The sequence below is a fragment of the Rhinichthys klamathensis genome, unplaced genomic scaffold (assembly GCF_029890125.1).
Source record: "Rhinichthys klamathensis goyatoka isolate OS25496 unplaced genomic scaffold, OSU_Roscu_1.1 h1tg000201l_1, whole genome shotgun sequence".
Lineage (NCBI taxonomy): Eukaryota > Metazoa > Chordata > Actinopteri > Cypriniformes > Leuciscidae > Rhinichthys > Rhinichthys klamathensis.
The window spans coordinates 813,133-838,830 of record NW_026606727.1 but is presented as its reverse complement, the minus strand read 5'-3'; the positions used below and the strand labels follow the sequence as shown (position 1 = coordinate 838,830).

General features: G+C 37.6%; 2 protein-coding genes across 2 annotated transcripts; both read right to left on the bottom strand.

Annotated features, from left to right (window-relative positions):
* Window positions 1–338: 338 nt before the first annotated feature.
* LOC130096625 (lanosterol synthase-like) lies at window positions 339–17,199 on the bottom strand. Its single transcript, XM_056263194.1, has 22 exons — window positions 17,147–17,199; window positions 6,785–6,953; window positions 6,553–6,691; window positions 6,187–6,295; window positions 5,813–5,934; window positions 5,633–5,729; window positions 5,405–5,540; window positions 5,179–5,287; window positions 4,971–5,089; window positions 4,710–4,807; window positions 4,593–4,620; window positions 4,418–4,474; window positions 4,265–4,336; window positions 3,785–3,835; window positions 3,552–3,701; window positions 2,404–2,500; window positions 2,202–2,307; window positions 2,057–2,122; window positions 1,870–1,950; window positions 945–1,112; window positions 797–875; window positions 339–706 (listed from the first exon to the last, which is right to left on the bottom strand). Exons 1-20 carry the CDS (start codon window positions 17,158–17,160, stop codon window positions 1,004–1,006), a joined length of 1,929 nt encoding a protein of 642 aa, XP_056119169.1. The 5' UTR covers window positions 17,161–17,199; the 3' UTR covers window positions 339–706; window positions 797–875; window positions 945–1,003.
* A 1,909-nt stretch (window positions 17,200–19,108) lies between these two features.
* Window positions 19,109–25,675, bottom strand: LOC130096643 (uncharacterized). The gene is made up of 8 exons (XM_056263233.1): window positions 25,607–25,675; window positions 25,389–25,496; window positions 24,882–25,019; window positions 23,806–24,070; window positions 23,621–23,718; window positions 22,674–22,731; window positions 22,533–22,542; window positions 19,109–19,343 (listed from the first exon to the last, which is right to left on the bottom strand). Exons 1-8 carry the CDS (start codon window positions 25,673–25,675, stop codon window positions 19,109–19,111), a joined length of 981 nt encoding a protein of 326 aa, XP_056119208.1.
* Between the last annotated feature and the right edge of the window lie 23 nt (window positions 25,676–25,698).

Here is a 25,698-nt window from a genome sequence, read left to right as displayed (position 1 = left end):
GAGTTAAAAATAGTAAAGAGATTATGTATAGTTATATAGTATGCTACACTGATGTTACTTGACCTCATTACAGTGCATAGTAATTCAGTGGGTTTCATCTTGAACAACAGTAATTTAAAATTTTGATAGTTCAATCAAAAGATTGTTTTTAAAACCATTAATATTAATCCAAACTGATTGAAATCAGTGGAAATCATAGGAAAAATTATACCATAATTCAGACATTCAGATATAATTGCAAAATAATAAGACAAAATATAAAATTATAGAAATTTAATAATAGAGTGTAGAAAATCAAATTTAATTGCAGAATCATCTACAGTATACAAAGCCTTGGTCACATGGTTAAATGAGTACAAAAATGAATGAAGTATTCTGTAGATAATATTCTAAACAAATCCAAATGAACTGAATAAAGTATTATGTAGATACTATTCTAAACAAATCTAGACAAATCAGTCCTACATTCTAAAGAGCAGCAAACAGGTTTGTTTAAAAAATATATGTTTCTAAATAGGCGGCTGTGTCAGATACTGCTTATTTGAGGCACAGGTACACAGTATCTGACTCAGAGTTTGAGTTTCCCAGCCAGTGAGCTGCAGGGGTAAAGCCGTGAGAACCGGCCCAACGTCCACACAGGAAACACATTCCTGTAAGAGGTGTAGCTAATGGCACAGCTTTTATTGAACAATCCAGAAATGTTCTCCTGAAAAGAGGGAAACAACCCAGCACATGTTATTAGACAGATTGAAAGAACTCAGATGAATTATGGAGACAAGGGAACAGCATTGCTCACCTGTGGCCAGTCTCCATTGGGCAGCTGCTTATCAATCAAAACTTGAATGCCTCGCTCAATCACTCTAATGTCAGGGTACCTAAAAAATGACATTTGTTTTGTAAATTATGCACTTCTGTAAAGGTATCTAAAAAACCCTCTACCTTACCTGACAGCCATCAACCCCAGCAAAGCCCAGCAAGTGTTGTGGATCTGTGAGTTCTTGCTCTAAACGTAGCATGACTCACATGACTCAAAGTCCTCGCCCCAGCCTCCATCCTCCATCTGCTTCGACAGAATGAACTCACAGGCATGTTTCACCTCCACACAAACAGATCTGCAACACAGAAAAGACATGAACGAGGATGCTAAAATGCCCCTATTATGCTATTTTAAAGGTTCCTAATTCTGTTTTGGAGGTCTCCTACAATAGGTTTTGCATCGCCTCTTTTCTCAGTGTCTGAAACGGTTCGATAAAGAATCCGGTTTCTCTAAACCCCTCCTTTCCGAGAGCCCACTCTGCACTAATTGGTCAGATGGCCTAGTCTGTTGTGATTGGTTTCCCGCTTACAGCACGTCGGAAATGAAACGCTCATTATCATTTCTTATCTTCAACTTCGGAGGCTTCCTCAGCAATTGAATACACAGTGATACGAAGATTAGCGATGGCATCGTTGTTTCACTGGCAGCCAATGAAGACCATAGACAAGTAAATGTGTTACAAACTGTAGGAGTAGAAGTAAGGCTGGAATTAATAATTCGGCTGCCCGGGAACAACAATGCCATCTTTAATCTTCGGATCACTGTGCATTTAATTGCTGAGGAAGCCTCCGAAGTTGAAGATCAGAAAAATAATATTGAGCGTTTCATTTCCGTCGTTCTTTCTTTTGGAAGACAATAACACTTTTTAAAGTGCACTTTGATCTTTAAAACTTTGCAAATGTTTTACATTTATAAACAGCTATATTACACACTGCATAAAAGGTAATATCTGAAAAAGCATAATAGGGGCTCTTAAAATTAACTGCAAAGTAAAAGAACAGTGATGATTTATTAAATTAACATCAACATCAGGACACACCCAAATAACATACCCATTTTGGAAAGTGTGGCTCATACATGCAAATGCCTCCAGACCAAACCAGGCTCCATATGTGAAACAGACTCCCCAAGACCTAAGACAAGCAACAAAGGCACTGAGTGTCCAAAGACAATATACTTCATAAACAGACTAAGAAGCAACACAATAATGTCTCTGATAATAAATGAACCAACGCGTACCCTTCCCATGAGCCATCAGGTCTTTGAACCCTCCTGCAGTAGTCCAGCCCTTGCTGAAGAGTAGTCCTATGTGATCAAGAGGTCTGGTTTAACGAAACTATTTTTCTAACCTCAATATGCTGAAATATTGTGCTTGTGTGTGTACCTAATCTCTTTTGCTCTGTGCTCAGGATATTTACTGTGAAAGTGTTTGAGTGCCTGCATTACAGCTGAGGTGCACTCAACATACGTGTAGTCGATCATAATACCACCTGAGAGAGAAAAAAAAGAGAGAGAAAGAATCAGACATGTCAAGACTGATGGAAAATACATTGACAACTAAATATGACATTTTACTGCATGCTCACCATATACTTCAGAAGGGTTCAGCAGCTCCAGCAGTTTCCCGCCACGTTTGGTCTCATATGTGGCAAACCCTCCATCGGGATTTCTCATGCTTAGCAGCTGAAACAAAATCACAGAGATTTACACAAAAATTACAGCACAGTTCAGGAGTTTAGGGTCAGTAAGATTTTTTTTATAAGAAATTAGTACTTTTATTCAGCAAGGATGCATTAAATTGATTTTTTTTTTTTTAAAGTGACAGTTAAGACATTTCAAATAAATGCTGTTTTTTTTATTCATCAAAGAAAAGAATCCTGAAAAAATGTATCATGGTTTCCACAAAAAATATTAAGCAGCACAACTATTTTCAAAATTGATAAAAAAAAATTCTTGAGCACCAAATCAACATCTTAGAATGATTTCTGAAAGGAGCATGTGACTGAATCCTGGAGTAACGGCTGCTGAAAATTCAGCTTTGCACAGGAATAAATTACATTTCAAAGTATATTCAAATAGATGTTATTTTAAATTTTAATAATATTTCACAATATTACACAACTGTATTTTTTATTAAATAATTGCAGCCTTGGTGAACAAAAGGACTTTTTCAAAAACATGAAACAAATCTTACTACCCCCAATTTTGAACAATAGTGTATATGATTATTGTGTTTTCTCTGACACAGTTTGAGAGTTTGGATGCATTTTGCTTTGTGATTTCAGTGGAAGGAAGCCGTGGTCGGATGAGCATGAGAGAAGTGCTGCCCTACAGTATGTAGCGTATGTATAACATGAGCCAATGGATAAAAACTAAACATAATTAACTTATACTTGAACCCTCTGTTTCAGTAAACAAGAAGAAAGCGACAATTTTTGAGGGACTGAGAGTAAAGACGGGGACTAAAGACAGTCTAACACTGTCTATGTTGTGTGTTGAAGAGATTTGAGTCATAAAGAGGCTCAGTGTGGTATAGTGGCGTAAGCTCAGAGCTGGTAACTGGGAGATTTGCTTATTAGGAGTGAGCCAGGAGTCATTAAACAAGACACTTAACCTTAGGTTGCTCCAAGGGGGTTATTACTATAGTAAGTGTAATGTAAATCAGATTATTGTGATTCTGTAAGTCACAGACAGAGAATGTTAAACATGTCTCTATTGCAAATAAGGCTTTTACCACATTGACAGCATCAAAGAGTCTTTCTGTGGGAATGTTTTCTTTGAGGAAACTGCACTGCTCCTGCAGTAGCATCACAGATTTCAGCCCTTCTGCCGTACAGTCCGCAACTATCCAGCCACAGTCCCGTGTGCTGAAGGGAAAACCTCCCTGAATCACACAAACTCATTAAAGTATTTAAGAGCAAACTGAAAATGATTAAGAAAGTTGAAATGTATAGCACAAATGTTTACCTTGTTCATTTGTCTATAGTATTTCTCATATTCCGGAGGGTTATCTTTGATCTACAATAATGAGCAACTGGTTAGACCTCATGGAGACCCAATGAATACATTTCAGTCTAAGACCACAAATAATGTTACATTTTTAATATATATAAACCGACCTTGTGTACAATTTTTGTTTTGCAAATTTGTACAAATTTGATGAGTGACCTTGAAAGTCCAACTTTTTAAATGTTCTTTATTTTACAACATAACTTTACTTTGATTTATTTTTTCAAAACCACAAAACTTTGATTATTAACCGAATTAAAAGAAAAATCTCAAGATTGTCAGTGTGGTCTCACACTTTTGAACTCCACTGTATTTTGATTAACACATTAGCAAATGCAGCATTGAAAATCCCAACACAGTTTAGTAAAAGCTATATACATAAAGAGGCAGTAATAATGAAGAATATGATGTTTAAAAACGAGATTTAATCATGCTCACCTGAGTTAGATCAAGGAAATGATGGGCTTGTGTGAGGCACTCTGTAAACCTGGGGACGTCCTGGGCATCTGCCTGTTCAGAAAACAAGCCCAACTGATCAGGGAAATCATCAGTTATGTGCCAGCTTCAGATTTATTAATATTAGATAAGTACCTCAAGAAATGCTTGCACTGCGAATGTAGTATCCCATAGCTGTGATCCATTTGTACCCTGATAGAAATATAATTGCAGTTACATTGTTAGTAATAAATTAAAAGTGTTTAACTGATCAGATAAAACAAACTTCAGAACCAAAAAGTTTCGATTCTTCATCATGACAACATCTCACCTGCATTTTCATACCATCCAAACCCATCCTGGATCATTGGGGATCACAAAAAGGAAGACCAAATATTAGTATAATTATATAATATATACAGCATATAATTAAAATCAGGTCACTAACCATAGGAAGTCAGGAATCCTTGACACATGCTCCTGGAAGACAGGTGATGTGGGTCCGTCCACATACCAGCGTACCAACATATTGATAATTTTCGAGATCTGTGAAAATAGATAAGTATTATGAACAATAAATGATTAATCATTTTGATAAAACATGGCAATAAGATTAGGGGAGTGTATTAAGAAAGTAAAATGTAGTCAATATTGATTTCATGCTGACTACATTACATTACAAAATCTCTTTTCTTCTCTTTTCTCTCACCGGGCCGATGCTGAGACACTTAGTGAAGCGATCGTCTGCTTTAATATGGTCATAAAGCTCCTTGACTGCTTTTTCTCTCAGTATAGTGCTGTGATGAGCTTCATACACATTCAGAATCACTGTAAGACCATGTTTGCGAGTGTTATTAACTGAAATCTAAAGTCTTAAAAAAATCGTATTTTTTACAGAGATGCTACAATTCTCTCACAATAGCCAATAGTAAGCAAGGTGCTGTGTGGTGTGTAAAAGTCACAGGCAGCAATGTTGTTCCTCTGAGCTGACCAGTCAATAGTTGAGTAATCCTGGACATAGAGCTCCTATTTAAAACCCAAAAACAACAACTGTGAATGAAATACTTGAGTTCAAAAAGTTAACTGTAAAAACAAGCCGGTTTTAATGTTGTCTCAGAGTGGCCTCTAGTGGTGAAACTTCACCTGTCTTAAACTGAGCACCAGAGGATCTTCATCAGCGGACAGTCTGACCGCATAGCAGTAGCTCATGGGCAAGTGGACTTGCCGACAGTGGCACCATAAGGTGGAGGGATGTGCCGGCACCCAGGATGGGAACAGCCTGACAGAATATATCGCAAAACAAATGCAACTACATAAATGTCTAAAACAAAAGCTTCAATAAGTCTGTAAACTAATAAGTTCTCTATGTACCACATCTCTGGTAAGAGCGTATTCATTCCTTCCCAGCTGTATACGTTGAGGATGGCCAACCAGAATTTACCCAAAGAGGGTATACCAACAGCACCACCTGTAACAGAGCAGGACAATACTAAGACTGGACAATCTTATCTCTAAATACATGTGAATGTCTATATATTAGCAAACCCAGACCTTTGCTGTATAAATTATTCCTTGCCCGAACCATATCTGGATCATCAGGCCCAACTCCAAGAATTCTCAAGGTGGTATAATTCAATGCTGTTCCAAAAACAGTAGACTTGTCTTCAATGTGCCTGGAAAATTAATATTTGTGTTCATCAAAGTTCCCATATTATCCCAGTAAAGTAAATGACAAATAATATGAATATTGATCTGTTTTTACGACCAAATTTCACAACAATGTGACAATTATATTCATGACCATTTGACCCCTAATTCTCGTTATTGTAATGCATCTGGACAATTTACTTTTTTTCTAAAATTATTTTTCCCCAATTCCCATTATTTTCAAAATTCGTTCATAATTCATTCATAACATTACTCACAGGCCCCAGCCTCCATCAGGCAGCTGCACAGAGCGGAGATATCTAACCATTTCCTGCTTCCATGCATCTGGCAGAGGGATCTTGGCAATATGACAGGTTATGAGCAGACCTGAAATCCATCAACAAATAGGCAATACAAGGAAAATTTAAACACAACAAAAGGAATAGCTTTAAAGTTCTGATATTTTTGTTTTTTTTCAAGGACTGTAGGAACCCTGTATTAATCAGTGTGTGCATCAAGTACACCTTTATTCAAGTTAGCCTACTTTATTATTTTATTATTATTGGCTACTTTATTAGACTCAATAATGCATGGGTTTCATCTAATAACTAAAAGCCTTTCCAATCAGCTTAGTAATAAATCACCTGGAAGTAAGACAAGGGGTCCACTATAATCCCCGGCCCAATGTCCATCTTCAGCCTGGAGGCGGCTGTAGAAGTCCATTCCCTTCAGAGCAGATTCTACTGCAGTGCCTGCGGCCGGGGACGCTGAGATTAACTCACCCTGAGGTCAAAGAGAAACAGATTAGATATGAACATGAATATAAAAACAAATTGCATGCCATACACATTTGTCTGTCTGTAATGTAATATTTACCGTATCCAGTCCCAGAGAGTGAGACTCCAGCATGCTCTGCTGTCTGTCCATGCTGTCTGCCTCCTCAATGTACCTCCAGGTCTGTCTGCCCTCCACATTACTCAATCTCCAGCGGCTGAGATCCGTCACCGGCTCAGTCTTATAGGGGCCCCCCCTTCTCCGCAAACACCTGAATAAAACCTTAAAATGTTACACATTTGAATGGGCATTTTTAAAATATAAAACCACAATAAAAAATTTCAAGTCGAATCCAGTGGTTAAGCACTCCTTCAAAATACGGGGACAGTTTAGAAGACATTTTTCACTTAATGATGTATCATATGCTCCCATAGTAAGAAATCACAAGTTTACTCCTCCTATTCTAGATGATTCTTTTGATGCCTGGTCTGTAAATGGTCTTAGGGTACTAAAGGATATGTATATTGAAGGCACTTTTGCAACCTTTCAGCAAGTGAAAACTAAATTCCAAATTCCCAACACACACTTCTTTAAATATCTTCAACTTCGCAGTTTTGTCACATCATCTGTTAGTCACTTCCCCTCATTACCACCTGAGTCACTTCTTGAGACTGTTCTAAAAGTGAATCCATACTCCAAGGGGGCCATTGGTAAAATCTATAGTGCAATGAATACTCATAATATGGGACCTCTGGCTCACGTGAAAAGATTGTGGGAAGAGGAACTGGCTATAGGAATCTCTGAGGATGTATGGGAATTTATATTGAAAAACATCCATTCATCTTCAATATGTCAAAGACATCGAGTGATTCAATTTAAAGTTGTTCATAGATTGCACTGGTAAAGTAAAACTGGCAAAATTTAAATCAGACATAGATCCTCACTGTGATAGATGTGAAGCCGAACCAGGCACTCTGTCTCACATGTTTTGGCTCTGTACAAAACTTGAAGATTTTTGGAAGCGTATATTCAAATTTATTTCCGACACATTGGGGACAGTCATAGAGCCTGATGCCATGATCTCTGTATTCGGCATTGTACCGCAGCATCTTCACTTAAATCAAAACAACAAAAGCCTCATAGCATTTACTACTCTTTTAGCTCGACGGCGGATACTGCTTAAAGGGATAGTTCACCCAAAAATGAAAATTCTGTCATCATTTACTCACCCTCAAGTTGTTGCAAACCTGTATGAGTTTCTTTCTTCTGCTGAACACAAAGGAAGATATTTTGAAGAACGATTGGAACCAAACAGTAGTTTGGCACCAGTGATGCCTCTAATCTGAATTTTTTTCGTTAGGCTACTAATTTTTTCAGTAACGAGTAATCTAACGCGTTTCTATTTCCAAACCAGTAATCCGATTAAAGTTACTTATCCAAGTTACTGCGCGTTACTATTTTTGTCATTTTCTTTAGTAGAAATGATGGCTGATATGCGATATGAAACTGAAATGTGTGTGAGAAGGCAGAATCACGACACACCCCTTACAACTCCCACGGTTAGCTACCGGAGTAAAGATAGTTTGCGGTTTGATTTTCAGTTTTCGTTTCGCTGTGGTCCCGCAGTGCGGTGTCGTGGACATGCAAATAATATCTCATGTCGTTATTCATGATTTGTGAATTTGTGTAACGGTGTTTCTCCGGGTCAAAAACCCTTTTTTTTTTCTTTTTTTTTTATTGGGTATAGCTCCAAAAGTCGGTCACTTAGGAGTCTGAACCCAGTGTCACCTTGACATGCTCGATTTGTGAATTTTTTCACAGCAAAGCTCTTATCTGTAAAACGTTCGCTAAGTCCGGTAGACAGGAATGTTGAAAATAGGCGTTGTTCATGTTTAAACAATGGATATTAACAATTTATAATAAACACACACACTGCTGGATTACAAAAACACTTGTTTTAGATTGAACCTGATTTGTGAAAACTTTCACAGATCAGTTTGGGTCAGTTAACCCTTCCCTGAGTGGTTAACTTGGTCATTCTGATTTGTGAAACCTTTCAGAGGTCAGTTTGGGTCAGTTAACCCCTCCCTGAGTGGTTAACTAGGTCATTCTGATTTGTGAAAACTTTCACAGATCAGTCTGGGTCAGTTAACCCCTCCCTGAGTGGTTAACTAGGTCATTCTGATTTGTGAAAACTTTCACAGATCAGTTTGGGTCAGTTAACCCTTCCCTGAGTGGTTAACTAGGTCATTCTGATTTGTGAAACCTTTCACAGGTCAGTTTGGGTCAGTTAACCCTTCCCTGAGTGGTTAACTAGGTCATTCTGATTTGTGAAACCTTTCACAGATCAGTTTGGGTCAGTTAACCCTTCCCTGAGTGGTCAACTAGGTCATTCTGATTTGTGAAAACTTTCACAGATAGGTTTGGGTCAGTTAACCCTTCCCTGAGTGGTTAACAAGTTCATTCTGATTTGTTAAACCTTTCAGAGGTCAGTTTGGGTCAGTTAACCCCTCCCTGAGTGGTTAACTAGTTCATTCTGATTTGTGAAAACTTTCACAGATCAGTCTGGGTCAGTTAACCCTTCCCTGAGTGGTTAACTAGGTCATTCTGATTTGTGAAAACTTTCACAGATCAGTCTGGGTCAGTTAACCCCTCCCTGAGTGATTAACTAGGTCATTCTGATTTGTGAAAACGTTCACAGATAGGTTTGGGTCAGTTAACCCTTCCCTGAGTGGTTAACTAGGTCATTCTGATTTGTGAAAACTTTCACAGATCAGTTTGGGTCAGTTAACCCTTCCCTGAGTGGTTAACTAGGTCATTCTGATTTGTGAAACCTTTCACAGGTCAGTTTGGGTCAGTTACCCCTTCCCTGAGTGGTTAACTAGGTCATTCTGATTTGTGAAACCTTTCAGAGGTCAGTTTGGGTCAGTTAACCCCTCCCTGAGTGGTTAACTAGTTCATTCTGATTTGTTAAACCTTTCAGAGGTCAGTTTGGGTCAGTTAACCCCTCCCTGAGTGGTTAACTAGTTCATTCTGATTTGTGAAAACTTTCACAGATCAGTTTGGGTCAGTTAACCCTTCCCTGAGTGGTTAACTAGGTCATTCTGATTTGTGAAAACTTTCACAGATCAGTCTGGGTCAGTTAACCCTTCCCTGAGTGGTTAACTAGGTCATTCTGATTTGTGAAAACTTTCACAGATCAGTCTGGGTCAGTTAACCCCTCCCTGAGTGGTTAACTAGGTCATTCTGATTTGTGAAACCTTTCACAGATCAGTTTGGGTCAGTTAACCCTTCCCTGAGTGGTTAACTAGGTCATTCTCATTTGTGAAACCTTTCACAGATCAGTTTGGGTCAGTTAACCCTTCCCTGAGTGGTTAACTAGGTCATTCCGATTTGTGAAACCTTTCACAGATCAGTTTGGGTCAGTTAACCCTTCCCTGAATGGTTAACTAGGTCATTCTGATTTGTGAAAACTTTCACAGATAGGTTTGAGTCAGTTAACCCTTCCCTGGTTGGTTAACTAGGTCATTCTGATTTGTGAAAACTTTCACAGATCAGTTTGGGTCAGTTAACCCTTCCCTGAGTGGTTAACTAGGTAATTCCGATTTGTGAAACCTTTCAGAGGTCAGTTTGGGTCAGTTAACCCTTCCCTGAGTGGTTAACTAGGTCATTCTGATTTGTGAAAACTTTCACAGATCAGTTTGGGTCAGTTAACCCTTCCCTGAGTGGTTAACTTGGTCATTCTGATTTGTGAAACCTTTCAGAGGTCAGTTTGGGTCAGTTAACCCCTCCCTGAGTGGTTAACTAGGTCATTCTGATTTGTGAAAACTTTCACAGATCAGTTTGGGTCAGTTAACCCTTCCCTGAGTGGTTAACTAGGTCATTCTGATTTGTGAAAACTTTCACAGATCAGTCTGGGTCAGTTAACCCCTCCCTGAGTGGTTAACTAGGTCATTCTGATTTGTGAAAACTTTCACAGATCAGTTTGGGTCAGTTAAGCCTTCCCTGAGTGGTTAACTTGGTCATTCTGATTTGTGAAACCTTTCAGAGGTCAGTTTGGGTCAGTTAACCCCTCCCTGAGTGGTTAACTAGGTCATTCTGATTTGTGAAAACTTTCACAGATCAGTCTGGGTCAGTTAACCCCTCCCTGAGTGGTTAACTAGGTAATTCTGATTTGTGAAAACTTTCACAGATCAGTTTGGGTCAGTTAACCCTTCCCTGAGTGGTTAACTAGGTCATTCTGATTTGTGAAACCTTTCAGATGTCAGTTTGGGTCAGTTAACCCTTCCATGAGTGGTTAACTAGGTCATTCTGATTTGTGAAACCTTTCACAGGTCAGCTTGGGTCAGTTAACCCTTCCCTGAGTGGTTAACTAGGTCATTCTGATTTGTGAAACCTTTCACAGATCAGTTTGGGTCAGTTAACCCTTCCCTGAGTGGTCAACTAGGTCATTCTGATTTGTGAAAACTTTCACAGATAGGTTTGGGTCAGTTAACCCTTCCCTGAGTGGTTAACTAGTTCATTCTGATTTGTTAAACCTTTCAGAGGTCAGTTTGGGTCAGTTAACCCCTCCCTGAGTGGTTAACTAGTTCATTCTGATTTGTGAAAACTTTCACAGATCAGTCTGGGTCAGTTAACCCTTCCCTGAGTGGTTAACTAGGTCATTCTGATTTGTGAAAACTTTCACAGATCAGTCTGGGTCAGTTAACCCCTCCCTGAGTGATTAACTAGGTCATTCTGATTTGTGAAAACGTTCACAGATAGGTTTGGGTCAGTTAACCCTTCCCTGAGTGGTTAACTAGGTCATTCTGATTTGTGAAAACTTTCACAGATCAGTTTGGGTCAGTTAACCCTTCCCTGAGTGGTTAACTAGGTCATTCTGATTTGTGAAACCTTTCACAGGTCAGTTTGGGTCAGTTAACCCTTCCCTGAGTGGTTAACTAGGTCATTCTGATTTGTGAAACCTTTCACAGATCAGTTTGGGTCAGTTAACCCTTCCCTGAGTGGTTAACTAGGTCATTCTGATTTGTGAAACCTTTCAGAGGTCAGTTTGGGTCAGTTAACCCCTCCCTGAGTGGTTAACTAGTTCATTCTGATTTGTTAAACCTTTCAGAGGTCAGTTTGGGTCAGTTAACCCCTCCCTGAGTGGTTAACTACTTCATTCTGATTTGTGAAAACTTTCACAGATCAGTTTGGGTCAGTTAACCCTTCCCTGAGTGGTTAACTAGGTCATTCTGATTTGTGAAAACTTTCACAGATCAGTCTGGGTCAGTTAACCCTTCCCTGAGTGGTTAACTAGGTCATTCTGATTTGTGAAAACTTTCACAGATCAGTCTGGGTCAGTTAACCCCTCCCTGAGTGGTTAACTAGGTCATTCTGATTTGTGAAACCTTTCACAGATCAGTTTGGGTCAGTTAACCCTTCCCTGAGTGGTTAACTAGGTCATTCTCATTTGTGAAACCTTTCACAGATCAGTTTGGGTCAGTTAACCCTTCCCTGAGTGGTTAACTAGGTCATTCCGATTTGTGAAACCTTTCACAGATCAGTTTGGGTCAGTTAACCCTTCCCTGAATAGTTAACTAGGTCATTCTGATTTGTGAAAACTTTCACAGATAGGTTTGAGTCAGTTAACCCTTCCCTGGTTGGTTAACTAGGTCATTCTGATTTGTGAAAACTTTCACAGATCAGTTTGGGTCAGTTAACCCTTCCCTGAGTGGTTAACTAGGTTATTCCGATTTGTGAAACCTTTCAGAGGTCAGTTTGGGTCAGTTAACCCTTCCCTGAGTGGTTAACTAGGTCATTCTGATTTGTGAAAACTTTCACAGATCAGTTTGGGTCAGTTAACCCTTCCCTGAGTGGTTAACTTGGTCATTCTGATTTGTGAAACCTTTCAGAGGTCAGTTTGGGTCAGTTAACCCCTCCCTGAGTGGTTAACTAGGTCATTCTGATTTGTGAAAACTTTCACAGATCAGTTTGGGTCAGTTAACCCTTCCCTGAGTGGTTAACTAGGTCATTCTGATTTGTGAAAACTTTCACAGATCAGTCTGGGTCAGTTAACCCCTCCCTGAGTGGTTAACTAGGTCATTCTGATTTGTGAAAACTTTCACAGATCAGTTTGGGTCAGTTAACCCTTCCCTGAGTGGAGTTTTCACAAATCAGAATGACCTAGTTAACCACTCAGGGAAGGGTTAACTGACCCAGACTGATCTGTGAAAGTTTTCACAAATCAGAATGACCTAGTTAACCACTCAGGGAGGGGTTAACTGACCCAGACTGATCTGTGAAAGTTTTCACAAATCAGAATGACCTAGTTAACCACTCAGGGAAGGGTTAACTGACCCAAACTGACCTCTGAAAGGTTTCACAAATCAGAATGAACTAGTTAACCACTCAGGGAGGGGTTAGCTGACCCAAACTGACCTCTGAAAGGTTTAACAAATCAGAAGGACCTAGTTAACCACTCAGGGAAGGGTTAACTGACCCAAACCTATCTGTGAAAGTTTTCACAAATCAGAATGACCTAGTTAACCACTCAGGGAAGGGTTAACTGACCCAAACTGATCTGTGAAAGGTTTCACAAATCAGAATGACCTAGTTAACCACTCAGGGAAGGGTTAACTGACCCAAACTGACCTGTGAAAGGTTTCACAAATCAGAATGACCTAGTTAACCACTCAGGGAAGGGTTAACTGACCCAAACTGATCTGTGAAAGTTTTCACAAATCAGAATGACCTAGTTAACCACTCAGGGAAGGGTTAACTGACCCAAACCTATCTGTGAACGTTTTCACAAATCAGAATAACCTAGTTAACCACTCAGGGAGGGGTTAACTGACCCAGACTGATCTGTGAAAGTTTTCACAAATCAGAATGACCTAGTTAACCACTCAGGGAAGGGTTAACTGACCCAAACTGATCTGTGAAAGTTTTCACAAATCAGAATGACCTAGTTAACCACTCAGGGAGGGGTTAACTGACCCAAACTGACCTCTGAAAGGTTTCACAAATGAGAATGACCTAGTTAACCACTCAGGGAAGGGTTAACTGACCCAAACTGATCTGTGAAAGGTTTCACAAATCAGAATGAACTAGTTAACCACTCAGGGAGGGGTTAACTGACCCAAACTGACCTGTGAAAGGTTTCACAAATCAGAATGACCTAGTTAACCACTCAGGGAAGGGTTAACTGACCCAAACTGATCTGTGAAAGTTTTCACAAATCAGAATGACCTAGTTAACCACTCAGGGAGGGGTTAACTGACCCAAACTGACCTCTGAAAGGTTTCACAAATCAGAATGACCAAGTTAACCACTCAGGGAAGGGTTAACTGACCCAAACTGATCTGTGAAAGTTTTCACAAATCAGGTTCAATCTAAAACAAGTGTTTTTGTAATCCAGCAGTGTGTGTGTTTATTATAAATTGTTAATATCCATTGTTTAAACATGAACAACGCCTATTTTCAACATTCCTGTCTACCGGACTTAGCGAACGTTTTACAGATAAGAGCTTTGCTGTGAAAAAATTCACAAATCGAGCATGTCAAGGTGACACTGGGTTCAGACTCCTAAGTGACCGACTTTTGGAGCTATACCCAATTAAAAAAAAAGAAAAAAAAAAAAAAGGTTTTTGACCCGGAGAAACACCGTTACACAAATTCACAAATCATGAATAACGACATGAGATATTATTTGCATGTCCACGACACCGCACTGCGGGACCACAGCGAAACGAAAACTGAAAATCAAACCGCAAACTATCTTTACTCCGGTGAGTTACCGATCCTTCCCGTCCAGATCCAATGCTACCACATCTTTAAATTACTATTCGTATTATTTTAAGTTAACATTATAAAATACGTAGACCTACACCACAAACCTAGTTGAGGATGAATTCTTTAAAATTGGGCTATTCCATCGTTATGGACGTGACATTTGAGACAAAAAACTTGAAATGTAAATTCTCAGAAAATGCATTTAATACTAATATATTGAAGCGTCTGTTTATCCATACTCCCTTAATAAATAAGGAGGACATAGAAAAATATCAGTCTACACATGCGTTTTATATTTAATATGAGGGAAATACACATCTGTAACGGACGTGACACAAAAAACTTTTAGTTGGCAAAAGTACAAAAAGTAGGTAGGCTACTACCCACCGGATGAAGAAGGGTTGGCTCTCCACAGAACATAAAATATTCATTTTGTCTTATTTTTCGTGTACGCATTTATGAGGGAAAAACAATGGTAGGCTACGTGACAGTTCCCCGTTACGGACGTGAGCGCTCTGAAAGCGGCACTGAAAGACTGCTTTTAAAACGTTCACAGAGACATCAAACAGAAAGCAGAAACCCTTTGTGAATTTCGTTTTGTATAAATTGTATCTTAATTTTAATAAATGTTTCATCAACCAATTGCCTGGATTTAATAAATAAAAAGTAAATATAGCAGACAATAAATCAAGACACGGAGGCGCCGGCGCGTGAACAACCGAAACACAGCGTAAGGTAGGCCTATACTTGCCTCACACACCTGAGAAATATATAGAAAGCTCGAAATGTGTACTTTTAAACAGAACAATTCAAAAAGAAAGAAAACAGACTGTTCTCTGCTTATGTAATCCATATGAAATGTGCATTTCTCTCTGGCGCGTTCACTAGTGATCGCGAGTCAGGTCAAGAAAGACTGTCTTTTGTTATTCTGTTTTAGAAAAACAAGTATTTATGTTAAGTGAAGTAAAGAAAGACTGTCTTTATTTAATTTTTTTATTTAAAAGAACAAGTATTTATGTTAAGTGAAGCCAAGAAAGACTGTCTTTATTTTATTTTTTATAAAAACATGTATTTTTTCAGGAAATAGTTTTTAAGTTCAACTTAAAATGTCAGGAGATACATTGTTGATATCACTGTTAAAAAGGGATGTTTTCGGCAGCTGCTGAATGTAACTAATAAAGTAACTTGTAAAGTAAGTTACCTTTAAAATCAAGTAATCTGTAAAGTAACTAAGTTACTTTTTCAAAGTAACTGTGGCAACACTGTTTGGCACCATAGGGGATTATCACGCTTCCGGGTTTCATGGGCGGGATTTGTCAACTTTGTGCATGTCCACTTCCGACGCAGTTCAACAATGGCTGAAACGAAGGCTAGATGTCACTGCTCTGTTACACTTTGTAAATCCAACCAACAACGCTAACCCTATACTTAAGTTCTCATGGATTCCCGACTGAATTGAGTATAAGGAAGAAGTGGATTAAAGCGGTTCGCCGGGATTAAGGTCTGAACTTTAAATTAAAACAAGGTAGCACGTTTGTTTGTAGCCGGCACTTTAGTGAATCGATGGCGTATTTAAACTTAGTGTAGTCCGTCATCAGTTCGCCAGAGTGATCGGTGATTCAACGGAAGTGGCAGTGCACAAAGATCACTGAATGCGGAAGTACTACGTAGCCTATCAGCGTGATAATTCCCTATTGACTTCCATAGTAGAAAAAAAAAAATACTATGGAAGTCAATGGTGCCAAAGTTCCAATCGTTCTTCAAAATATCTTCCTTTGTGTTCAGCAGAGAAAGAAACTCATACAGGTTTGTAACAACTTGAGGGTGAGTAAATGATGACAGAATTTTCATTTTTGGGTGGAGTATCCCTTTAAATGGAAAGACAAGTCCCCTCCAACTTTTAAAATGTGGCTCATTGATCTTTTATACAATCTGACCATGGAAAAAATAAGGCCTATACATTTTTTGATATCTGGCAACCGGTTCTGGACCAAATTAGGAAGGTGGATCCCTCTTTAATCTCAATTTCAGAGGAGTAACATACTTGTGCCGCCTTCTCTACAACATGTTATTGATTTAAAAAAATAAAATATTTTTTTAATGTGTTGGCTATTGGTGCAACAGGTGGGGATTGTTCTTGGGTGGGTTGGTTAACATAAAATGAAAATGTATTGTAAAGTGTATCTTATGTTTGATAAGATGTTTAATAAAAAAATTCAAGTCATTTACAACAGGTACATGTTTAAAAAGTTCAGTTGTTGATGTGTTTCTAAATATGAATAAAAAAATATATGAATGGAAGTGTAAGGGTATTACCTTAACAACAAAAGCTCCCCTTTTTATTACTTTATTTAAAATTTGGTAAGATTTGTCAGTAAAAACCTGGATATAAAATACATATATTCTCTTTGTTAAAATAAATAAAACACCTTCATATTATATTATAATAAAGACAAGATTAACTGATATGCATATTGTCTGTATTATCGGGCACTAACATTTTGAATGCTACCACTACTACTAGCCTACTACTACTACTAATAATAATGTTTTAAAAAACAAAATCGTCATTGTTTATTGTAGCTATTGGTTTCTTTGACGCGTCTTAAATAAATGTATTCGTTTCAGATCTGCGTAATTTTAAAATAACATACGTTTTCACAAATATGAAACAATTTATAGGCTACTTACGTTCCGTCTGTCATCTTTGAAGCGCAAGAGAAAAACTTGTAAAGTGAAAAGAACCAGTCATACCGGTATTTCAGCTGATTGGGACGCTAAACACCTCCTTCAAATCGCCCTGGGAAATGTAGTTTTTTATTCACGACCGTTCTCAAACGGTAGAAGAACGCAAAAGAGCTTCATCCCTAAACTAGCGCGGCCTTCCGAGCGTGATATCGAATGGAGAGACATGACCAGAGGACAGGTCCTCCAATCAGCAGATAGAAACATAGTAAAATGGGCGTGAATTTCCAGTTTACACCAACCACGTTTGGAGTGTCGTGAATAATTAAATCCCTCATGTAATAATTCGTAATTTATCAGGTATATTTGAACAAACATTATCCGTGTTATACAGGGTTTCTCAGCATATTTGGAAAATAATTTGAACGAAATGGGCAGAGGTTTGATAAAAACATCTTTATGGTTGTCAAAAATATACATTAAAATACAACATAATTATTGAAATAAACAAAATACACTGAACTCTCTTATTCAGAAACTGGGAAAGTATGTCTGAAGACAAATGTACAAATTCTAAATTAATGTTTAAGTAGGCTACATGAAAATACACACTAAGATCTAATTATACTTAATGGATGAGGCACATGACTTAAGCAAATGTATTTAATCAAATATATAAAATAAAAACATCAAAAACAAAACTGCTAAGACTAATACCCAGCCAATAAAAGACATTTTCGTTCAAATTGCAAAGACTGGAAATGGCATTGAGCAGTTGCGGTTATATTGAAACATCAATTACAATGTCTAAAAGACACTTCAACTTGAGGCCACACACACGTTCCTCCTCTTGCTGACTTGACAACTCACTTTTCAAGTCCTGCAAACGCCGGAATAAAGATACCGGTCTGCTTTTTCCACTAGGAGATTCAGTCTTCTCAACAGAATCAACCACTTCCTTCAAATAACAAACAAATACATTTTAATGAAAGCTACTTTTTAATTTCATATTAGTTAGTCAGTTTATTTGTCCCCGTAGGGAAAATAAGTTTGCAGCATACTCACAGAGATATTTAACAATCACAGTAGGCATCAATTAACAATAATTTAAAGCAAATAAATCTAATTTAAAATAACCAGACCAACTGATCATCAATTAACACTAGAAAAATGTAATTGCTTGGGGGATAAAAGATAGTTTGGACCTGTTATTAATGCATCGGGGAACAAAACCGTTGGCCAGTAGCCTAATGGCAGTAATTCAAAAGCATATAGGATAAAGAATGCCTCTTATTATTCACAATGTTAGTTTTATTCAGCACTCTCTCTATACTTGTTAACGCAATTCCCACCAGTTTACTTGTCATTGTAACAACTTTCATATTAGCACTAGTTATAGTTATGGAATACTGTAGCCTACACCTGTGTGGATGGCGCTTCCTAGAGGCATACCTGTCAAGTATCCAGTTTTGGCCGGGAAAGTCCCGTATTTTACCCTTCTTTCCCGCCGTCCTCCCGTATTAGGATTTTCCCGTAAATCTCCCGTATTTTAACCTGCGTTATTGAAAAATAATAATACCCCGGGCGGAGTAAAAAAAAACATTCCCAATCTGAGCTCTAGCTAGCCTCGCGATAACTACAGGTACTGTAGGTGGCAGTTGTCGCGAGGTTAGTGTATGAGGTCAGATGATGAGTGAACACGCGGGGAAAACAAAAAAACAAACAAAAACAGAGGCGGATGATCTACTACGCTATATGACAGAGCAAGGCACTCCTGAGTCCTGCCAAAAAACCAAAACCCTCAACCAAAACCAAAATCTCACCATCATCTGTGAGTGCATCTGTGATTAAAACAGTTAAAACACACATTTTAATAACAATGGAAAATGTCTGAAGTTCATAATTTCCATTCTGTTACCAATCTGTTATTCTCACCTTTTGCCACAAGAGGCCCTAAACTCCAGTCCTTCATACGATGCTCTCCTCTACACACAGGCATATGATATCGTCCCAGGGAATTTCTTGAAAGGATGGTCCAGTCTTCTCATAGTCATCCCCATCTGCACCGCTCACATGAAAATATTGGTAGTTCACTCTTCTTAGCAGGTTCTCCAGGGGGACATTAGAATGGGTTGGGTTAAGGGCGAGGTTTGGATCTGGGATACGTACTGGATTATAGAGGCGCACAAATGTGGCCAGGAAGCTGAGTAGCAAGGGAAGAGATTGTTTTAATGCCACCATACAAATCCATAGCATTTATCTACAGTTAATTCAGGGTCAAATACCCAAATTCTACTAAAATGTCAGTCTTTATGCTTACCAAGGCGGAACTTTTACAAGGCGGAAAAAAATAAAAAAATACAGCAAAAGTGTGAAATATTACAATTTAAAATAACTTATTTTTTCAATGTAATATATATTTTAAAATGTATTACTGTAATGGCAAAGCTGTATTTTCAGCAGCCATTACTCCAGTCTTCAGTGTCACAAAAAGAAAGATTTCTTCTTTTTTTTCCCGTTATTATCAATGTTGAAAGGTTTTTTGTGGCTTAACATTTTTGTTCAAACCATGACTACCAGTTTGGGGTAAGAAAGAAAAGAATAATAATACTTTTATTCAGCTAGGGCTTTTTCAGCATTTATAATGTTACCAAGATTTCTATTTAAAATAAATGCTGTTCATTGAACTCTATTCATCAAAGAATCCTGAAAAAATGTATCACGGTTTCCACAAAAACTATTACGTAGCACAGCCGTTTTCAACGTTGTTAATAATGCATCAACAATAATAATTGATAATAACTGAGCAACAATCAGCATATTCGATTGATTTCTAAAGATCATGTGACACTGAAGACTGGAGTAATGGATGCTGAAAATTCAGCTTTGCCATCACAGGAATAAATTACCATATTTCAAATTATATTAAAATAGAAAAGTTATTTTAAATTGTAAAACTGAAACTAGGAATGCCAAATCGAATTATTATAGAGACTGTTTCTCTCGCGATTTCATTAACCCATAGGCAATTCTGGAATCATTTAAATAACATTCTTAACAAAAATAAAAAAACATTTGTGAAGCGAATATGCAAGGATAATGACACTTTAACTGATCATTTGCATATAGCTCATGCCTTTAATCATCATTTTTCGTCTTTATGTAGTTCAAAATCTGTTTGCTCTGATGGTTTGGCATGGTCTTCTTATTCTTCTATGCCTGCTGGCTCTTTTTCATTTAAAAAGATTATGCCTACTGATGTCTTTAATGTATTACAGGACCTTAAATTAAATTGTAGTGCAGGACCAGATGAGCTGGAAGCTAAGTTTATCAAAATTGCTGCTCACATATTGATCTTTCCTCTTGCAGATCTTTTTAACTTATCACTAACTACTTGTACTGTGCCACAAATTTGGAAAGCTGCAAGAGTGACACCTCTTTTTAAAGGTGGAGACCAATCGGATGTGAATAATTATCGCCCGATTTCCATCATTTGTGTAGTTGCTAAAATATTTGAGAAATTAATTTTTAATCAATTAACTGTGTACATTAATAACTACAATATCTTATCTCCACATCAATCTGGCTTTAGAGCCAATTTTTCTACTTCAACTGCTCTCGTAAAATTTACAAATGATGTCTTCTCGGGTTTTGATAAAGGTCATTTCATTGGTGCTGCTTTCATTGATCTTTCAAAGGCCTTTGATATGGTTGACCATTATCTTCTACTGGATAAGCTTTACTCTATTGGTTTGAACAAAAATGCTCTGCTTTGGTTCAACTCTTATTTGCATAATAGACGTCAATTTGTTGTTTATCAAGGATTCCAGTCAAATTATTTAATTGTTGATAAAGGTGTTCCTCAAGGCTCAACTTTAGGCCCCTTACTTTTTTCAATCTTTATCAATGACCTGGCACAGGTTTGTTCTCATTGTGAATTAGAGCTCTATGCTGATGATACTGTTGTCTACACCTCTGATCGGGATTTGTTGCACGTTCAAAGAACTCTTCAATCTGACTTTGATAAAGTACAACAGTGGTTGTTCATTAATAAACTTCTGTTGAACATGAAGAAGTCCTGCTGCATGGTATTTTCCACGATACAAAATCGTCGTTGTGCTTCAGGTTTTGAAATAAAGTTTTTAGATGGGTCCCTTATGCAGATTGTTGAGGAATTTAAATATTTGGGCCTTTGGCTCGACTCCAACCTTACCTTTAAGATACACATTGATAATATCATTAAAGTATACGGATGTCTTAACACTCTGTACAGATCAATTAATTGTTTTTCAATTCAAGTTAGAAAAAAAATTATTTCTCAACTGGTAATACCAATTATTGATTATGCAGACATAGTTTACACTAATACCTTTGAGTCCAATCTCAAACCTATTAATGTTGTATTCAACTCTTTTTGCAGATTTATATTGAAATGTCCATTTAAAACTCACCATTGTTTTATGTACGATTCATTAAACTGGTTGCAACCTAAACAACGAAGGGACTACCACTGGATTCTATTTATATTTAAATGTGTTCATTTCAATTGTCCTGAATATCTTAAACAGCATTTAATACCCTATTGCTCAACATACTCACTGAGACACCTCCAATGTCCAACATTTGTGTCCAACACAAGGTTCCAAGGTTACTTTCTGTAGCTGGTAGGAGAGCATTTCATTATAAAGCCCCTCATGACTGGAATCATCATTCAAATCATCACTTTTTTCTTTTCTTAAAACTACATGTACTTGTAATTAGGGACCACAATGGTATTTCATTTAATGATCTATGTAGAAAACATATAGTTGTATACATCTTCTCTTTTTCTGGTTTTTCTTTGACATTTCTGTGCGAGATGTGACGTTATACTGCATGTTACATTTTGTATAAGGTATACTGATAAATGACGCATTAGTTGTTTAATGTATTTGGCTGATTTTGGTTAATATACTTTATTAAGTGTGCTATGTTATTTGTGGGGTCAAGGGCAGGTGAGCGAGTTAATGTTTTGTATGTGTGTATGTGTTTTTCTTATGTGGATGCTGTGTGGTTGTCTTTTGTGTCTGTACATGTATACATAGATGCAGGACCCCCTTGAAAATGAGATGTTACATCTCAAGGAGCTATCCTGAAATAAAATTCAATTCAATTCAATAGTACTGTTTTTTACTTTGAGCATAAGATTACCTCCCATTAGCAAAATATATGAAAAATGTGCCAATTTGTACATGAAATGCATTTTCTGCGTGCGTAGATTCAGTTTACACAACATGAAAAACAAAACAAAACAAAAAATGGATCTTGAACTTTGAATTTGTTTGGTGTGTGGATTTCTCCGGGGAGAGAGAATTCAGGAGGTGGCCAGCACAGACTGGACAGGTGCTCTGACGAAACCACACCTGCCAGAAAATTCAGCACACTGTTACAGAGTTGCACAATAGGCTCCGGGCGCTGAGACGGGAGACCTGCATGTTTCCTGTCCTGCTTGTCTCGTTGTAGTCTGGAGTGAAACTCACGGCACAGGCCTAACTCAAGAGGGCTGGGCCAGCGGGAGAGCGGGCTGCAAGCCACCTTACAACAAGACTCATCTGAAGTGGAATGGTTATAAAAAAGAATGAGTAAGTACATCATCCATATTTAGTTCAAAAGTGAGGTTAAACACAAATTAAGGATGCATTAATATGGGAATTTTGCCTGATATGATAATTATTTATATTTTGAAGTCGATAACCAATATATCAGCTGATATTAGATATAAACCTGCATTTTGGCTGATTACAAAAAAAATGCATAAAAGTATCCAGATCTATTCATGCTTCAAATTACACCAGACAACATTAAAAACTAAAAACTGCTTTTCTTTATATAAACTCTTTAAGAAAATAAATGGAAACTAAAAACACAGCTTAAAAAATAAATGTGGGGCCCCAATGATCATTTGGCTATAATTTATAAATATATCACCCCATTTTGCCTATTGGACCAATACCAATAGCATTATAAGGTCACATTTATCGACTGATTCTGATAAGATACACACACACACATATGTATACGCATCCCTAACAAACATATTTTATAGACATACACATAACTGTGTATTCTCAATACTTTTTGCAGACGAACCTGCTGAATGAGGGTTGCTGTACAGTGTACACTAATGATTTTAAGGTATATTACTACAATATGAAGTCATTTTATAAATAAAATATTAGATTCATCTTGTATATTGTCATATAAATCATCCTAATAAATGGCTTAATTTTCTTCACTTAAAATGTAATTTCCAATTTCGATGAGAAATGTGACCTGGACATAATAACCTCTTACAACTGTCGACGAGAAAGTTAAAAGTGACAGACAGTAGCAAAGAAAACCTCAGTGAGATGTTTATGACACCAATATGATCACATCTCTAACACAAAAAGGTTTAACTATATTTACTTTAATTGTTTTATTTTATTTTTGCAGACCAACCTGCTCTGAGCCTTGCAGGTCAGTGAGGGTTGCTGGAATATGGACAAAGATGTATTCAGAGATGAGGCCATCTTTCACTAACATATTCAACATGAGTGCTGTGAAAGAGAGACAATAAAATAATCAGATTGTAGTCTTTAACACCCCTTGTCTATTATACAATGTATTTTCTTTAACAAACTTGCCTTCTTCCAAACCCTGATCGCCGATACCACTGTCTTGGTTGCCAGTAACCACCACAACCAGTGGTAGAGGAGAGTGCCAGCAGCTGGCCTGCTGCACCTGCCTCAGCTGGAGGAGGGCAGAGAGCAGGGTCACATCCTCGTCCTCTTCGCCCTGTCCAGCACTGTTAAGAGGGGGAAGCAGCATCAGCAGAGCGTTGGTACCATGGAGCTCCTTCTGTTCCTCCAGCAGGCACTGGTCTTCTGCACTTAGGGGGCCATGACATGCCTGCACAGAGACAAAGGGGTTAATCATCTGTAAATGCAGAGACATTTGGACCCCTAGATGTAATTCTATTGAGCTTCACAATGAGCCGGAGAAATTGCATTTTTGTAGGTCAAAATCCTTTTGTTTGTTTTTTTACATTCAGTTCCATCGTCAATGTTTTTTTTTAAATAGGTTCTTGGGTAAATGCCTGAAACACACAACATCAAAATGGTCACGTTTTATTCTAAGAAATAAAATTATGTATCAGTAATAGCCCTTGCGATTTTTTAAGCTTTTAATTGTCTTGAAAAAGGCAGATGCTAACAAGTGGCTAATTTTGACTACAGAGGTTTTCAGGGACATTAAACATCACGCCGAACAGGTAAACTCATCTATTCACTAGTCTGTTATTACAGCCTCATTGTGTTTATAATCGCAGTCTTGCAAACTATTGTAACTCAAAAACTTTTTTTAAATAAAGACAAAAAGAGCTGTCGGAAGCTTAGTGATGGGGATATTGAAGTCACTCGACTGAGGTGCTTCAAAATTCAGTTGTTAATTTGTGAAGATTATCCTGATAACCATTATATGTAAAAACAATACATTTTTGTTGGTCACAGAGCTTATTTTCAGCAATAATCCAAAAGTCAATGGAAAAATCCTACCGAGTTTTTGACAAGGGAACCAGGGTGATGCTAACTTCCCGGGATGGCCTACAAAAATATGTCATCACTGCAGCACTCAATTTTTCCCCCTGTGGTCCATTTTCTCCTCATTACCTCACTGTAACTGAGTAAATAATGACAGAATTTTCATTTCTTCTGAGGCTCACCTTTATAGAAATGTGAACTTCACGAGTCTGTCCCTTAATATTTGTCAGGCTGTGACTGATGCACAACGTTTTTAGTTGCCCTTTTGGTTCTTTCTCACTATCTTTAGATTCCTCCACCCAATTTAACCTCAAGCCAGTCTGTCAGAATCCTGCATGGAAACAAACATAAATAAAACAAAAGATGTCAGTTATAATTTCACATGATTTAACAAATGTTCCCATAAATTATGGAATTATTTTTGTGCCGATAAAAATGAACGTAACTTTTCAAGAAATTAATGAAAATGTAAATTGAAACTGAATAAAATATCTTTGAAACTGAAAAAGAATGAATCGCAGGCAATTTTTTTACTTTGTTTTTAATACACTGCATGTTTTGCTAACTATTCCTCATATTTCTTTTACTGATCTTAACTTACAAATGCACTTCAAGAGTTTTCATTTACACTTCTGAAGTTTTCCTTTGCTTCTGAAGTTTTCATTTACGCTTCTGAAGTTTTCGTTTACGCTCCCTGAGTTTTCGTTCGCTGTTCTGACACAATTCTCTCGTGGGGGCGGGGCTAGTAGCAGTGTGTTCTCATTGGCTACTGAGTTTTTGATTGACAGCTTCTTGACCTGGAAGTGAAGACGTCAGTGTTGCGTTTACTTGTGTGGATGTGAGCGTCTGTAAGCGCAGCTTTCTATTTCATTTAGGTGATATTAAGTTTATATCTGTATTTATTTACTGCTACACTATATTGTTGAGGTGATTTCTTATAGAAGGAATAGTACAGACGAATGATATAATTTGTCATCGTCGATATCAGAATACTGGATA